This window comes from Monodon monoceros, unplaced genomic scaffold (genome assembly GCF_005190385.1).
Source record: "Monodon monoceros isolate NGI ecotype Baffin Bay Population unplaced genomic scaffold, NGI_Narwhal_1 Super_Scaffold_22, whole genome shotgun sequence".
Lineage (NCBI taxonomy): Eukaryota > Metazoa > Chordata > Mammalia > Artiodactyla > Monodontidae > Monodon > Monodon monoceros.
Genome location: NW_021703779.1, coordinates 111,826,450 through 111,844,771, shown reverse-complemented (window position 1 = coordinate 111,844,771; position 18,322 = coordinate 111,826,450). Strand labels below are relative to the sequence as shown.

The 18,322-nt window shown below is 41.9% G+C and overlaps 1 protein-coding gene across 1 annotated transcript in view; it reads left to right on the top strand.

The window, feature by feature from the left end:
- Positions 1–18,322, top strand: part of GPC3 (glypican 3) — a 440,822-nt gene that overhangs the window by 303,625 nt on the left and 118,875 nt on the right. Inside the window, exon 6 of the mRNA XM_029240698.1 lies at positions 10,680–10,800. Coding sequence (XP_029096531.1) covers positions 10,680–10,800 — 121 coding nt within the window. The remainder of the gene's footprint in view (positions 1–10,679; positions 10,801–18,322) is intronic.

The window sequence follows — 18,322 nt, the reverse complement described above, 5'->3', positions numbered from 1 at the left end:
TGGCGGCTCTACTTTCTTCAGACCAGACCTTTCAGCGTCCTTGGGCAAGTCTAACACCTTATTCTTGCTAGTTCCTTCTCCCTCCCATCAGCCACAATGGCGTTCTATGCCAGCTCTCTGGGTGTCGTGATGTGATGTAGGCTGCTGTGTGTGTCCTCGGCTCATGAAGTGGTAGAGCTGCATGTTCTCAATCACAAGTTTGCAGGGGAATCCAACACAGTCACTAGTTGAAGATTTCATTTTCTAAGGACCAGATTTGCCAAAGCCAAAACCAGGGACTGGTCCATGAGATACAAACTGGAGATAATGAGCTAGAACACTGGAAAATTCAGTACCTCCAACTGTCACGGTTCTGTGGCTGAGCACAGGGCTATGTAAGTGCTTAATAGGTAAGTGTGGAATAAAGGGTATTTGCATTCTATACTGATGGAAGACAGCAAATCCTTTCTCTGACCCCCAAAACTGAGAACCTAGAAATTTCACCATCAGATTTGAAACCCTCTCAAAGTTATTGCCTTGACCATACAAATATAACAGATGGGTTAGAACATTTGTTTTCACAACAGTAAAATCTCATTAAATCAGGCCCAGAAGTGGGCCAAAGTTTACAGTATTGGAAAAGGGTTTGTGATGCAAATTGATATTACTAGCAGGTGTGTATCTTGGGTGGGCTCAGTGTCAGGGGCCCAGTGATTGGTCCCTGGGGATGGGACAGAGGCTGAAGGAGTGGTGCTTGGGCTATGGGAACTCTCCTGTCTGGCTGGCACAAGTGGGAAGTGACCCACCACCTGAATACTGATGTTTGTTGGGGCACCGGGCAGGAACTCTGCCGTTCCCTAGCTAGCCGTTGGTTTCCACAGTGGCGCAATCTAGCAGGTGGGACACAGGGGCAGGTTTTCCTGGCAGGACCCAGACAAAAGTCCAGTGTAAGACAGGTCCTCAGTCACTGGCTGCAGATCTGGGGGGGAAGACCCCAGGGGAACAGACTGACAAGAGCTGGGCCGAATAGGTCAGAGTCTCCACCACCGAAGGTGAGCTTCGGGTGAGGTCTTCAGACTCAGTTCAGTTCAACAGATGCTTATTGACTGCCTACTGTGTGCCGGGCACTGGAGAAAGCAGAGGACTGACTTGGGGGTGAATACAAACGAGGAAACCAAGGTGGAATTCAGGCCGTATGGCCCCGGGAAAATATAGTGGGCAAAAGGAAGTCATGCCTGAACATCTGAGATTCACTCCAAAAGCATGAAATACTGGCTCCGAGGAGCAAAAGACTAATTCCAGAGACTGGGGCCTGATAGGCCGGGCAGCTAAGCTATCACCTTCCTGCCTTTGTCACCATTGGCTCAGGATCTCGGGAGGGGCCTAATCCTGCACATTGAAGGTTTCAGAGCCTGTAAATGACTGTGGCTAAGACAGCAGAAGCTAACAGCAAAATAGTGGCAGGAATGTTGAGCTTTCTTTTAAAGTATTTCAGCAGTACCCATTCATGTGAAAACAGTTTATCCTTTGCTCATAATCTTTGGCGGTTCATTAAATAAAGTTCAGCAGGACATCCGACACAACAGTTAGGAGGCTTTCCTTTGTGAAACGCAACGCGAGAAGGTGGTTCACAAGTCACACTCTTCCCTAACTCAGACGTTGCCTCTCCCTCAAACTGGTCTTGGGTCAGTGAAGTGTGATTGGAAGTGGACTCTGAGAGTCCTATTCTTCATTTTGAAGATCCCTGCATTAAAGAATAGATGTTTGTTGGAGACCCCGCAGGGACCCAGGACAAACAAAGCAGTGTTCCAAAGAGAATGATTTGAAAAAGTGACTTTTCTGTCACAGAGCGGAGGAATATGAAATGTGGTGGGAGGAGACAGTGAAAAGGCTTCTGACACCCAAAGTTGATCACTTGGGAAACTTACCTATCTGCCCTGGGCCACAGGTAAACGATCTGTTCTTCAGTGGACTAAAATTAATTCTGAACCATTCGAAGTCCTAACCAGTAAGTTCTCCGCCTCAGGTGCCCCATCCCCTGGAAGCTTTGTGAGGACATCTCTGCTCAGTGCTGGCTACTCACACTTTCTTAAGTCCTCTCAGTGTGGGGACGAGCAGATTTAAAGCTTCCCCTAACTATTCATTGCAAGGTTTACTCATCCTCCCTCAAGAAATCCTCTTCCAAATAACATTTATTGAACACCCATTGTGTGTTGGGTGCTTTCACATAATAATACCAGCCCTCTCATAGATGTGCTGAGCCCTCTTGTAAACACTTCACCTATGTTATCTCAGTTTACTAACATTCATTATATCAACTAATCCTCAAAACAAATGCAGGTGGCATTTAAGCTCAAGTTCAGCAGGGTTTAGTTACTTGTCAGAAGTCACACAGTACCAGCTTTTGAACCTATGTCTTGACGCCAAGGCCAGTGCTTATACCACCACGTGACTCGGGCTTTCTAAAATGTATTGTCTTTGCTGTCTCAGTAAACTATGTAGACCAGACTAAATTTTACGTCTTAAAAATAATTATTGATCATTATTTTGAAAATCAGTTACCTTCATACAATGTTGTCATGTGTTGAGGTGTGTGACCTGTTCTTTGACCCCTTCTTCTTGGCTCTTCTATTTGGGGGAAGTTACAGCTCCAGTCACGTTCCACCAGCAGCGCTGCCAATAATAATTTGCGTGGCTACTGCGTGATCTCTCTGGGGCTCAGTTTGCCCATCTGTTAACAGGAGTGCATTGAACTAAATGATTTCGGGGGTCCTTTCCAACTCAAATATTTCTGAGTTAAAATCTAACCTAAAAAAAAAAAAAAAAACAAAACTACAAAACAGGTAAAGATCATTTCCTTTTCATTTAACTCCAGTGGGACAAGAAAACATCTGGTTTTCCGGGCTACTTCTCTGGGCTAGAAGGACTCGGTAAATGAGTTTGGGGTGATTTAGTAATAAATCCCCATCACACACCTTGCTCTGACATTTCCACCCCCAATTATTGAGCTTTGAATTACATATTTTTTGTTGTTTTTATAAGCCTTACACTGGATCAAATTCCTTTCCTCCTTGGTATGTTCCCCTCAAGGACACCCCTCAGAGAACCCTTCACCAGCCCTGCTTGCCCTGGCTTAGTATCCTGGCCGCTTGTGGTCAGGGCTCAAAGCCCAGAAAGCAGTTCACACCAGCGTTCCCACACATCAGGCTCTGCCTATCCCGCAGTTCTCCCAAGAATCACTTTTGCTTCCTTATTTACTTTTCTCTCTCCTTACCTCCAGGCTCCTCTACAGAGTCTGCCTCTTCAGACAGACATTCAGGGGCTCCCATCTCAGGCATTTTCTCTCTGTCTCCCCACAGCCACAGACTCTTCTCCCTGTGGTGGGCGATATCAACTCCTCAAGCTTTCCTCACCATCTGGAAAATATTCTTCGCTCCTCTAGGTCTAAATGACTTCTTGACTATATTCCAAGACCAATCTTTTAGTCTCTCCTCACAGTGAGGTTTGAAAATAGGCTGAAAACAGATTCTAATACAGTTTTTCCCTTATATAGGTAATGTCCACTAAATCAGGTATAAATGGGTTTACATCTCCCTGATTTCTTCTCTACCTTTTGCTTCCTTTCTGTTGAAATCTATTTATAATTTCTGAAAGGCTATTGTTTGAGAATAGAAGTACTTCTTGGAGTACTATGGTCATACCTGTTTCTAGCACTCTCCTGGCTGAAATTTGTTCTGAAGTGGTACTGCTGTACCAACAATTATGAAAAACATTTTTCTTTAAATATGTGCATAAATAAATGAGAAGCAAATTGTTGCTTTCTTTATTAAGCATATTTACAAAACTCAGCTATTTCCACCTTTATTTTTCTGTTCATTTATGTAAATTAGACTGCATCTTGCATAGAAAAAGAACATTTTCTCAGGCCTATTAATAAGGGTTTTCTACCCTGTGTTCTAGTTTTTTTATTCATTCATCTATTTATTTTCAGCTGTGTTGGGTCTTCTTCGTTGCTGCGCACGGGCTTCCTCTAGTTGCGGCGAGCAGGGGCTGCTCTTCGTTGCGGTGCGCGGACTTCTCATTGCGGTGGCTTCTCTTGTTGCGGAGCTCGGGCTCTAGGCACGTGGGCTTCAGTAGTTGTGGCACGTGGGCTCAGTAGTTGTGGCTCGCGGGCTCTAGAGCGCAGGCCCAGTAGTTGTGGCGCACGGGCTTAGCTGTTCCACGGCATGTGGGATCTTCCCAGACCAGGGCTGGAAACCGTGTCCCCTGCATTGGCAGGCGGATTCCCAACCACTGCACCACCAAGGAAGTCCCTCTAGTTTGTTTTTAAAGCTACTTACACTCTTTAATATACCATTTTTTCACAGTGATTGTTGCAGCCAGAGTACTTTCCAAGGAAACAGTCTGATAAATTACTGAGTTTGGGTAAAGGGCTGCTTGCAATACTGCAGTCTCTCCATAAGATGGCGCTCTGAGAATGTGAGAGCTGTAACTTATTTGTAGGTCATCTATAACCCCGGCAGCAACGTGAACTTAAATAATTGGTGGGGGGAGGGGGGCAAGTTGGTTTTTCTAAGACTTGCTTTCAAATACTTGCCACTAGTCTAATGCCTAGGGGAAGAAGGAAAGTGAATTTTCTGGGAACTTCTCTCTCCAAAATCAGCAACGTGCATTTAAGGAACCTTTTAAAGAAGGAATTTCTTCTAAAGGTGGGAGTTACGATGCTAACTACTTGGGAAAGTCCCTCTCAGGGTCTCAGTTTCTTCATCTACACGATGAGTGGATTGGACAAGATGCACTCTTAAGTGTGCTTCCATTTTGAATGTTCTATATTTGAATCCACTACACCCGTGCTGCCTCAGCCAGTACAGAGACAGGAAGAAAAGATTGCCCGTTTTACACATGTTTGACTCTATTCCTCTTCTACAAGTGCTCTCTTTGCTTCAACTGTCCCAAGACCAGCACGCCCAGATGCCCTGTTTTAATTAGGTTCCTTTTCTCTTTGCAGCTTTTGCACAGGTTTTCCTCCCCCCCGCCCCACGAATCCCTGACCAATCTGCCTGAACAGAGGCATGTCCCCCTTTCACTTCACAAATCAGGTTTGCTTGGAATTAAGGCAGTCATTTTCGTGCTAAGCAGATACCACACTGGGTGGGGGAAGGAGACACCACAAGTAGTGCTTAAAGGTGACACTTCTGACATCACACCTAACATGTCCAGTTAAGAAAAGTTTCCATTTAGGAGGTAGGAACTTCTCTCTACTTTTCCTCCTCCACTGGCCAGTATTCGTTGCCAGAACCGTGTCAAAGCTTTAGGAAAAAGCAGTGTTCTGGAGAGAGGACAATTAATCTAATTAGAGATGAGCGTTACTAAGCAGATAACCCATCCTTAAAATCCCGCATGGCCGTCAGTGTCCCCATTCCTGACACTCTAGGCAGTCTGGATGAGGAGACTTGTGGCTGCAGTGACTCATCCTCATTCAAAGCCTGTCATGAACCATTGTACACCAGTGGCACAGAGGGAGTGAGTGGAAGTGAAATGTTGAATTAATTAATTCATTAATGCACCTCTACAGAGACACCCCTAACTGAGTCCCTCTGGCCTTGAAGCTCGGAGTGTGCATGTTACCTAAAATTCCCTGGGGTTACATCACATGTGTTGCATTGCTGCAAGGCAGGGAGACATTCTCCAGCATTCATTTGCCTATTGTCCTTAGAGATTTCACATCACCTTTGGTGTTTGTCTAGTGCCGGGTGGTGGTAGTATATTACTTCTCTAACTTCAGTACCTTATCTTTCAAGAATACAAATATTTCACTGAATAGTGATGCTGTTGGATTTCTGTTTGGGAGAAGAAACTCCATACACAGGGCTCTCCCCAAGGGCTTTTGAAGGGCAAGCCCAGGAATCTGCTGAGTAGATAAAGACAGCAGTTGTTGCAGGCACTGTTGCAAGGCTTGTAGACCATTACCAGTAGCTGGCTAATTGTCTCATACAATGGGGCAGTGTGGTGTGGAAACGTCAAATATTTAGTCAGCATGCATTATCTCTAAGGAAGCGATAGCAGCAGAGTGGTTAAGAACAGAGGCAGCGGGACATGGACTCAAAGGTTCAAACTCCAGCTTTGCTGTTGACTAGCTGTGTGACCTTGGGCAAGTGGCTTCACTTTGTGCCTCAGCGTTCTCATCTGCAAGAAGGGGCTGATGATAATACTGTCTACCTCGTCGGGTCGTTAGGATTAGGTGTGGTGATGCAGGGGTTTTTTCCTCAGTGCTTGGAACAGTATTTGGCACAGAGAAAGCACTCAGTACTGACAGCTTGTGTTATTACAACACCAGGAGGTGCTTTAGGTGCTACAAAAGAGAACTAACCAAGCCCCTGCCTTCAAAGAGTTCACAGCCTATAGGGGCTGGCAGATGAATGTACGTAAAAGGAGCACGAGCAACTCAGCATGGTACCCACAATACATTTGGGTACAAGGACAGCAGTTCAGAATGAATCACAGTGGTTCTAGGAGGCCCTCAAGTCCCATCAGAAGAGGACTAGGCGTCTGCCGGGAAGGTGGGTAAGAACTTGAATGGCTTTTTTTGCCTCCATTTTGAGAGGGGGTACTCAGAATAATGCACATTCTTAGTCACATCCTCACTAATATATTGACTGTCCTTTTGAAACAGACAGGCTAGCGTTACCTCATTGAAGAGTAGAAAACATATAAGCCGTGTTTAACCTAACGAAGTAGAATTTGTGACCTGATGATAGCCATCTGAGGTGTGAAGGAATTCCAGGGTGACATTGTGTATATTGGCCCAAATATGTATTCTCATAAGAAATCACCTTAAAACCAGGGTTCTAGTGAGGGCCAACATAACTCTTATTAACAAGAAAGATTTCCCAGAGGCCCTGAGCTATGCGTAGGAGTTAGGCCCACTTTTTATTTTCCTTTTGTTTGTTTTTTGTTCTTTTTTTTTAATTTTTATTTTATTTATTTTTTTATACAGCAGGTTCTTATTAGTTATCCATTTTACACACATCAGTGTATACATGTCAATCCCAATCTCCGAATTCATCACACCACCCACCCCCCCCGCAGCCGCTTTCCCCCCCTTGGTGTCCATATGTTCGTTCTCTACATCTGTGTCTCTATTTCTGCCCTGCAAACCGGTTCATCTGTACCATTTTTCTAGGTTCCACGTATATGCGTTAATATGCGATATTTGTTTTTCTCCTTCTGACTTACTTCACTCTGTATGACAGTCTCTGGATGTTTTTTGTTCTTGCTATGGTGGTTTTGTTTTGTTTTCTTTTGCCTTAAAAATAACTACTATATAAAATTTCGCTCATTAAAAATTAAATTATTTTAAGATTTTAAAGTGTAAAAGACATAGAAGGACATAAAAGAAAAAAGTCAAACTTCCTCCAAAATCTTACTCACTGGAAGTAACCACTTTTACCATTCTTTTATGGATCCATCTAAAAAGTTTCTGTGTATATTTGGACACATATAAAGTGTATGAGAGTAATGCGTATGCAGACCCATTTTTACCGCAAATAGAATCACACTGTGTACGTTCTTAACCAGTACTTGTATTTGTTACAATGTATCTTGGATTTGGTTCTATATCAACACATATAGATCTACTTGTTCTTTTAATGTCTGCATAGTATGCCATTTTAACACTCATGGCTTTTAAGATTCTGTTCTACATCTTGTCTGGCTAAGGAGAAAGAGTAGAGACGTAAGAAACAGAACATGATATTGGGGATGGGGGAGAGATATTGAGACACCTAAAGGGATAGGGCAAGATCAGAGTTTTTGAATAGTGCCACTAAATTTTAGCAGCTGTAGACATCAGTCGAACCAGTACTTTTGGTTACTGCTTCATGGAGTAAATAAAATAAAGTTTTAGAGCTAAGCCATAGGCCAGCTCTTCCCAACACTTCTGTAACCAGAAACCATGCTTAATTTACTAGAGTCTTTTTAGGTTTTAAATAGCACATGGATAGAGCAGAACAGTGGATGCTATTTCGACTTTCAGAAAGTTTGGCAAGCTTTTAAACTCAAAGCTGTTTTTAAAAAATTGAGTCACGATGGGACTGGGGAGCAGTGTTTAGTGCTGTCTCCTTAGCACCAAGTGCATGGCTTGGAGGTAAGAAACAAAAAAAATAGAGCTAAAGGGGCATTTTTCTGAATGGCAGAAAATAGACAGTAGGGCCACAAGGGATCAGCTATGGGACTAATTTGATTTAATATTTATAAATGATTTGGAAGAGGCAGTACAGGGCAAAATCACTAAGTTGGCAGATGTCTTTACAGTATTCCAATGAGGATAATAAACTTCAGGAAGAGGTTTGTTTTGTAGGAGTGGGCATAAAAGCGGCCGGCAGGCTTCGATAGGAGCAAAGCCCAGGGAAATGTCTCTAGGGACACATTCCTGAAGTTCATTTCAGAAGATTTATAATGAGCCTTACGTCTTTCCCTGTCACTTGGGTCTCTGCTTCAGGCATCAGTAGATGTAAAGAAGAAGGAGATGGAGTTGGCAGTATCATCAAGAGGGAGATTATATTTAAACAGACAGCATTATATATGAACAAAAAAAAAGGAGGCTAGTGGGGAGCTGGTTCACACCAGATATATAAACAAAGAATGTTGCTTTAATACAGCCCCCAAAGGCAATTGGTATTTGATGGTTGGTGATCTGTGTATTCACTAACTTTTAAAGTTAGGTAAGCTGAATGTGTTAGGCTACCATTTTAGAAGAAATGCAATCAGATGTTCTCTTCAACGTTCCTACAAAATATTTTTCTTCTCAGAAGATGACTTTCAGTTATAAAAGTCAGACCTTGATTTCCTGACCTCCTCTGCTATCATGCGTGGTAGCATCAAATCATGTCCTTAATATTGGCAGATGCATTGTATTATGGAAGGGAGCATCTAACACAGTCAGATCAGTATCTTCTGAAGTTGTGAAATTTTCAGTAATAAAGAGATAATGAGGTCTCCCCTGTCACCTCACACTGTGGTTGAGAAGCTCAGATGAGCTGAGTGATACAAAACTGCTTTGTAAAATGCTGTGCAAAAATACAGTAGTATTAATGATTCATTGCATGTCATAATTTGGGATTAGAAATACAAACTGATTAAATTCTAGAAACTTATCCTTTATAGATATTAATGTAAATGTACAAAGATTGGTATGCAAGGATGTTCTTTGCAGCATTGTTTATATTAGCGAAATATTAGAAATATCTCAATTGTTTATCAATAAGGGATTGGATAAATAAATTACGATCTAGCCATACAGGGGAATAAGAACAAGGCAGTTACTTATGTTCTGACGTGGAAATATATTCAAGATTTATATTAAGTGATAAGTTGCAAATCAATATGACTAGTATGATTCCAGTTTTGGTTAAAGCTACATGTTAGTATATGCATGTGAAAACCCCTAGAAGAATACATATCAAACTGTTAATCATGGTTCTCTCACGGAAGGATAGGATGATACAAGAACTTTTGCTGTGTGCTTTGCTTATTTCTATACATTTGAATTGTTTATAATGAGCACTATTATTTTTGTAATTAAAAATATTAGTAAAAGAAATATGAATTTACTGCGTTATTGTAATTTTTTAAATTCTACTGCGTTATTGTAAATTTTTTTAAATGTATAAAGTAGGGGCAAAAAACCTGCAAATTTTTCCATTTCTTTAAGAAAATATTCCATTATCAGGATGAGCAAAAAGCAAAAAAGGGATCAAAAACCTCTTCCCACTTTGGTAACAGTGTTCTGGTCTTTCTACATGATGGAAGATAAAGGAAGAAATGAAATCTGTTTCTTGTTCTGTTTTGCGTTTGTTTGCTTTGTTTTGCAAGATGAGGAGTAACTCTACATAGAGGTCTGGAACCATGGGGGCAGCGAAGCAGCCACCTCAGTAGTGAATTACTGTCCCAGTCAAAGTTGCCAAAGCCCCACACTGAAAGGCAGAATTGCCCAGGATTGTTAATATCCCCATTCTCGCATTGGTAAGGATGTCCATAGATACCTTGAAACTTCAATCCTGAAGCGAAAGCCTATGGCTTATCCGGGGGCAGCAAGTTAAAACCTTCCCTTGAGCTGGTGTTCTGTCTTCCCGTGGAGAACACAGACAGAAGCTGGCCGGCATAATTTATGCTGCAAATGGCTTAGGAAAGCGTCCTGAAAAGCAACCCAGCTCCCAGACCTGCAGGAAATGATGGGAGGAAGAAGTGGAGAAGAAGGAAGAGGTAAAGAACACGCAAGAGTCTTTCTTCTTCAAATGAGTAGAAAGCGTACTCAGAGTTAAGGACCTTCCTGTGTGCTTCCCTGGCCAAGACCCAGCAGCTCCCTTAGCATAGCTCTTCTCACTCTGCATGCTCTCTGGACTGTACACTAGACTGAGGGCACAATGAGGACAGAGACCTTGTCCGTCTTGTTCATTGGTATATCTCCAACACCTAGAAGAAAAGGATGTTGAATGAATGCTTGTTGACTGTTGACTGTTCCCTACTGCAGATAGACCCTATCTGGAGCGGTCTACCTTTGTACCATGCAGTCATCCCATGGGTTGGAAGGCTGAAGAGAGCTTGCGGTCAGCTTGACCATTGGTGCCAAATACAGTCAACTTGCACTTTGCTTGGAACTCTCTTGTGACAAACCTTTTCTTTACCTTCGTGTTTCCCAGATACAGCCAAAAGGCAGCAAGAAATGGAATGAAAAATCAGTTCAACCTCCATGAGCTGAAAATGAAGGGCCCTGAGCCAGTGGTCAGTCAAATTATTGACAAACTGAAGCACATTAACCAGGTATGTGTGTATCCAACAAAAAATGGAAATGGCAAAAAAGTGGTGGATGGATGATGTCCAGTGTTCAAACTGTATTCTTGGGCTTTTGGAGAGGCAGCCATTGTTCATTTTCTTCAAAGATTCTCTCTGCTAGAAAAGGACTTCTGACCCTTGTTTTCCACCCCACTTTTAAATTATAAAGAAAACATTGTAATATAAGAGAAAACAGAAGGAAAAGCACTTCTCACAACCCAACTAGTCTATTTTGTTTTCATTTTTACACGTTCTTTTTTAATATTTGTTCATAAAATCACACAAACTTTTTACATAATTGGAAGTATACAAGTGATTTCTAGTTCTTAAAATTAACACTATATTGGAAACACTTTTTCATGTTGCCATATATCTTCATATTAATCATTTTCTGTGGCCGCAAAAGATTCCTTTAAGTATTAATTATAATTAATCAATCTGCTTTTGCTATGCATTCAGATTGCTTCAAATTTTTGCCATTATAAATAAAGCTACCTCTCCTGCATAGCGCTATCTCCTGATCTTAGATCATTTTCTTAAAATACTGGGGTTATTGGGTTAAAGGATATGAGCATTTTAATGCATGTTTCCAAACCACTCTCCAATGGGGATGTATCAGCTTTCACTGCCACCAGCGAGATACGAGAGGACCAGCTTCACTGCACCCTTGCCAACTTCTGACTCACTGCCATGCACCGAGACACCCACAGATTCCCTTAACCTGTACACAGTTTTTCCTCTTAGAAGGAGTTTAGTAACTAAGACACAAATAGAAGTTAGTTGTACCATCTGCTTGTGATTGCTTTGTGGCCACAATTTTTTAAATGCCATCAAAAATGCCACCAGATACCAGAGTGACAGTGTTCCTACCCCGTGGTCCATGGGTGGGAAGGCGCTGGCACCACTGACTTCTATTTGTAGCCTAGGAAGAACTTAATGAAACTAAAATCCTCGTGCAAGGACAGAGGTTTCTGTGTGACAACGCTGGCATGATTTCATTTTTTAATATGAAGTTTAGCAGTGAAATTTTTGCGGTTTTTAGAAAGTGTTTGGAAGGGCTTTCTAATAGTGGTGTATTTCACTGCAAATGGCATGTAAAAGTATTCACTACCCTTTGGAGTAATAAACAGTTGTTACTGCTGCTGAGCACAGGATGGTGGCAGTATTTGCATAACAGATCCTTCTTTTGGTGAACTCACAACCTCACTAAGTTCTATAGAGCCTGGGTAGATATAGTATGATTATTTCAAAACACACCTCTGAAGAGTTCAGAGCACAGTGTAAACCGCTCACTGCTGAACTGGTGTGCTTTACCTGGGGACAACGGCAGTATTGCTCCTCTGAATTATCTCCAAATTATCTCAAACCAGATGTGTCTGTGTGGCTCCACTCCACTGGCTAGACCCAAGCACTGGTGAGGCTAAAATCTCAGGGCCCATTACTGTGCCCCTAATTCTAAATGAAGAATATTGTCAACAGATCTCTTTGGTCAACAGACGTTAAGGAACACCTACTGTGTGCTCAGCCAGGTACCAGGGAGTTTGAGGATTCAAAAGAAGTCTAACCTGTTTTCACAGCTTCCTTGGAGGAGACGCACAAGCATGGAAAGTGCTTAAATACAAATAAAAGGCAGCCTATAATGAAGAGCCAGACAGTGACGCTGCTCGTCAGTTTTGGGTGGTTTGCTTAGGCCTAAGGTGGACTAGGCTAGTGTAAGAAGGATTTCATAAGAAATATCAGAGAAAGACCTGTGACTGGATGCCCACCGTGAAAAAAGGGAAAGCTGCATCAGACCATGTGATCCAATAGTCTCTAAAAATATTTATAGCAAGCCCCTTTAGTAAAGACTTTGGATGTTTGATACTAATGCTGTGGGAGACCATGTAATATCATGAAAAGAAGATGGTCTTTGGATCCAGATGGATCTGAATTCACCTGTGTATCTTACTAGATATATAACCTTGGGCAAATCATTCAACCTCTCTGAGCTTTAGTTTTCTCATCTATAGTACTTAGAGTTGTCAAAACCGTCCCTTACAAGGTCATTATGAGGATGAGAAATTATATCTATGTATCTATATCTATTTATATTATCCCATTATATAAAGTTTATATATAATTATACACTTTTACATATATACACAAATATATAATTGCATGTGCGTGACACAGTTAAGATGATCAGTCCATTCAGGATTTTCTCTATAGGCAGGACTTGAGTGAGTTTGAAAGGGAGCAGTATTCCAATACTTTTTGCCAGTCTAATTCTGCCACCCAAATTTTGGGTGGATCAAAAAGATCCCTTTGATGCATCTCTTTTCTCTCCCATATTGTTTCCTTCTTTCTATTTACACTAACTTCCAGCCACAAAAGCTGAAGCCACTTCATATGTAGGGAAGTGTATATTGTCAGTGTCGGAAAGGTCACCATTATAATTACGTTTGCCATGGATGTATGTGTGAACATTTTTGGTTCCCTTACAAATACCATTGAGCAACCAATTAATTCTCATTGATAGACCAGTTTTACCTGTTTCAATTGAGCCGTTAAATTGGTTGGGCTCCAAACACCCACGCTGATTTTTTTTTTTCTCATCTGTGTTGCTTTACATGGCCAAAACATGTCTTCTTTCAGACCCTCAGTAGAGTTCATATTTTGGCCATGACTCAATCTGAAAGTGAGGTACTTTAGAGAAGTCATAAAGAAGGTTAGGATGCTGATGATAATGTGTTGTATTTGTATAGCATTGAACCATATTTCAAAGTGCTTTCATGTCCTAAAAGTCTAACTGCTCATGTTGGAAAAAATATCCAGCCTGGAATTGTATAAGGTATAGTACTGTCAAAGAACCGTGCTTTTCAGGAACTCATTGTTATCCTTGGATATTACTTCATCCTCTCTACCTCCTGTGAGGTAAGTGATAATGTTTGTCCCTTTTTTTTTTTTGCGGTACGCGGGCCTCTCACTGCTGTGGCCTCTCCCGTTGCGGAGCACAGGTTCCGGACGCGCAGGCCCAGCGGCCATGGCTCACAGGCCCAGCCGCTCCGCGGCATGTGGGATCTTCCCGGATCGGGGCACGAACCCTTGTCCCCTGCATCGGCAGGCGGACTCTCAACCACTGCGCCACCAGGGAAGCCCTGTCCCTTTTTTATAGCTAGGGAAACTGAGGCAGAAAGCCATTAAAGGCTGTGCAGACATGCTGCCAAAACATCCGATAAGTTCAGTTGAAAATTCAATTAATCATCCAGATGTTGTTTCCTGTACACTGCCAAACATCTGGATTCACTGAATGCCTGGCTAAATTGACCTAAAGTTTTAGTGATGAGGAGGTAAAATCAAGTTAACTTGCCCCGGTTCACATGTAAGTGAGTGCTGAATCCAGGAGTGTAATGTTATTTTCCTAAGCCACTCACTTGGTGCTGCATCTATTAAACTACAGTAGGATGCTCCAACGTACACAACTATAAATGCGGAGATACTTCTGTCTATGCCCATGTGTGTCCATCCAGATGGACTGTAGCTAGGCCGTTTATGAGCACATCCCAAAATAACTCTTCACTTTCTTCCATGGAAATTCTCAGCTGCCTCCTTTCAGGTTATGGTTACTGTTGATAGCACTGGAAATAATATATTCACTAAGGGAATAATGTAACATTATTTCCATATTGACAGTCTCACGGTGTAACCTTGAGGGGATGGGTTCAGGGTCAGGCCTGGGCCCCTTTCCTGGGAAGGCCTGCAGGTGTGGAATGTCCTCCTTTCCTCCTTCCAAGCCAGAGTTCTTGTGTAACATTCCCACGATTGGAAATGAGGACCCTTTTTATTTCCTTTTCAGTTTCTAATTTGTGTGAGGATTTATTGTCTAGTGTTAGGAGAGGAATTGAACTCTTTTAAGTCTTCAGTGTCAGTCCTGGAATTTGCTGGGCCATATTGCTTTAAAAAAACCAAATTTTGTTTTTCTTAGTATCCTGCTCCAGGGCTCCTGCAAGGAGAGAAGGACCCACAAATACCAGGAATGATCACAATACATTCTTTCCCACATGACACTGTGGGCCGTTTGTCCTCTAACCCAGTTCTGTTGGTAACATTTTCTCTCTAAGAGTAGCTATGTGGTTAGTGTTAATTTAGCAGTACCTAAACTGCTACAGAAGTTATTGTTCCCAAGGAAAATCTAGCTTGTTTATTGTTTTTCCCGTTTCAGTTCAGGTTCAAATGAAATTCCAGAAATTGTTTCCCTGCCTGTTGTAAACAGTTGAAGCCACAGCAGTCAATACCTGTTCATTTAGTGTCAGAGCTTTTCATTCAAAGTTGGATAAAGTCTCATCTGTTTGGGATGGTTGAAATACCCAACTGAATGGTGGGGGTGTGGACGAGGTAGCCTCTTAAGATTCCTTCCAGCCGTGTGATTCCGTGATTTGTGGCTCAAGGTCAGGCTTTAACCCAGCACCCTCTTGTGAACAAGTCTTGTGACTTTATTCTCTGCCCTGCCACTCTTTTTAAAACACCCTGTTCCCAGGTCACCCCTTTCTACTTCGTAACCTCTCATCTTTTCAGAGATTCTTCCCTTCCCACCAGTCTTCCAGCCTGGGCAGATGGAACTTAAACTTGCCCTTCCCCCCCCATGCAATTCTTCTGTTCTACTGCCTTGTTCTCATTAGGCTATGAAAACATTAAACTGTACAAACACTTTTGCATTCCTCACCTTCCTCCAGAATCAGATAGGTGACCTGCCTTCACATCTTGTTAGCCGTGTGACTCCATATGAATGAGAATAATTCTGCCATAAATTTGCATAGCACAGTTCTGTTTGTAAAGCTCTTTCATGTACATTACGTAAATTGATCTCCACAGTGACTCTCAGAAGCAGACATTATTACCTAGATTTACCAGATGAAGAAACTGTGGGCACTGGAAGTCTAAGTGATCTTCATATAGTAAGTGGTAGAACTAGACCTAGAATCCAGGATACTGGCTTTCACTCTCTGTGCTCTTCCCTTCGACATCTTTAAAGCCATGGCACACCTTGCTATGGTTAGTATGATCCATATATAAAAGATGCGTAGAAGTACAAAGAGCAGAAAGTCCTTAATTTGTCTAATGATTTCCAAGTCCCTAATATAGTAATGTCTATGGTCTGAAGCTCTAAAATCAGCAGCAAAGAAAGAGTAAGCACGTTGTTTACCAAGTCTCAGTTGGGAAGAGTCTTAGAAAACTGACCGCCACAGAATATGGTGTGGAAACTGAGGCACTTTGAGTTATAGACAGCAGACAGACTTTTGATTAGCTATCTCGAATTCATAAAATGATTTTAAATGGTCGAAGAAAATGTTAAATGTACAGCAGACAGTGGAATGTCTCCACTTCCATCCCCCTTCACCAATACCTGAAAAGTATGTTTTAAGATGCCTGACAGATTACTCTGGTGTCATGAAAAGACACTGACTTTTGAAACAGAAAGTTACACATTTTGTTTTATAACTTTATTTATTTATTTATTTATTTATGGCTGCGTTGGGTCTTCATTGCTGCACGCGGGCTTTCTCTAGTTGCGGCGAGCACGGACTATTTTCATTGCGGTGCTTGGGCTTCTCATTGCGGTGGCTTCTCTTGTTGTGGAGCACGGGCTCTAGGTGTGTAGGCTCAGTAGTTGTGGCGCATGGGCTTAGTTGCTCTGCAGCATGTGGGATCTTCCCAGACCAGGGCTTGAAGCCGTGTCCCCTGCATTGGCAGGCGGAGTCTTAACCACTGCGCCACCAGGGAAGTCCCAAAAGTTATACTTTTGATCAGTTAATTAATAAAGTTGTTACATGTCAGAAAAGTACCCAGGACATACCTTAGTATGTAATTTTTTTAAATCTCTAAATGAATCTCAGGCATGATCGAAAATGCTTTGAGTAACTTTTTCCATAGTCTTCTCACAGTAAAACCAGTGAGGGTCATAAAATGCTAGCCTACTCCAGTGGTTGCTAGAAAAGCTAACACTGATCTAACATTTCTAAACAAAAGGAGAAACCTTTTGAGAGTCAAATTTTAAAAAAGGCCTTTCCAAATGAAAATATGTGCCAGTGTCTGTCACACTTCTTCACATACAAATAGTGTGGCAGAACTCTAGTAAATGCCATTTCCATATGGAGCCACAATATGTGTGTGTGTGTGTGTGTGTGTGTGTGAAAGACAGAGTATCTACAATGGCATGTTTGGTTTTTTTCTTTAACATCTTTACTGGAGTATAATTGCTTTGCAATCGTGTGTTAGTTTCTGCATTGTAACAAAGTGAATCAGTTATACATATATATATATATCCCCATATCTCTTCCCGCTTGCGTCTCCCTCCCTCCCACCCTCCCTATCCCACCCCTCTAGGTGATCACAAAGCACCGAGCTGATCTCCCTGTGCTATGCGGCTGCTTCCCACTAGCTGTCTATTTTACGTTTGGTAGTATATATAAGTCCATGCCACTCTCTCACTTCGTCCCAGTTTACCCTTCCCCCTCCCCGTGTCCTCAAGTCCATTCTCTATGTCTGCGTCTTTATTCCCATCTTACCCCTAGGTTCTTCAGAACCATTTTTTTTTTAGATTCCATATATATATGTTAGCATACGGTATTTGTTTTTCTCTTTCTGACTTACTTCACTCTGTATGACAGTCTCTAGGTCCATCTGCCTCACTACAAATAACTCAATTTCATTTCTCTTCATGGCTGAGTAATATTCCATACAATGGCATGTTAACAAGAGCCAATGAATGACTTCTGAGTTACAAAAGGACAATGTGAATTGGTCTTTAAATACCAGACCTAGACTCTGTGGAGCTAAACATGATTTCATGAAGCAAAAGGGAATTAGCTGATGCGTTCCAAAGCACATTTATCATTAAAAAAAATCTTCTGTCATTTTGCTTAATAGACTGAAAAATAATTACAGTGTCTGGTGGCTTTGGGGAGCATGTGTTTTTAATATCTTAATTACTATGTACAGTTTAATAGTGCACCAAGATGAATTCCCAAGTATTTCATATTAAATTTCTTGAAAATGAACTATTTGCTTTATTTAGAATATACAGGATTAAAGGTACTTAAATTGGGTCACGTATTTTAGTCCTTGCACATTAAATTAAATTATTCAAAAATGGAAGATGAGTCAAGAGTGGCAGGCCAAAACGTTGTTGATAGCAGTGTTGTGGTGATCTTGACTTAGCAATGAAGGAAAATACATGATCCTTTTTCATTGCAGTATTGTACTCTTTCATAAACTTTTTTTTAATTAATTAATTTATTTATTGGGTCTTCATTGCTGCGCCGTCTTTCTTTAGCTGCGTCGAGTGGGGGCTACTCTTCGTTGCGCTGTGCGGGCTTCTCATTGCAGCAGCTTCTCTTGTTGCGGAGCACGGGCTCTAGGTGTGCGGGCTTCAGTAGTTGTGGCATGCGGGCTCAGTAGTTGTGGCTCACGGGCTCTAGAGCGCAGGCTCAGTAGTTGTGGCGCACGTGCTTAGTTGCTCTGCGGCATGTGG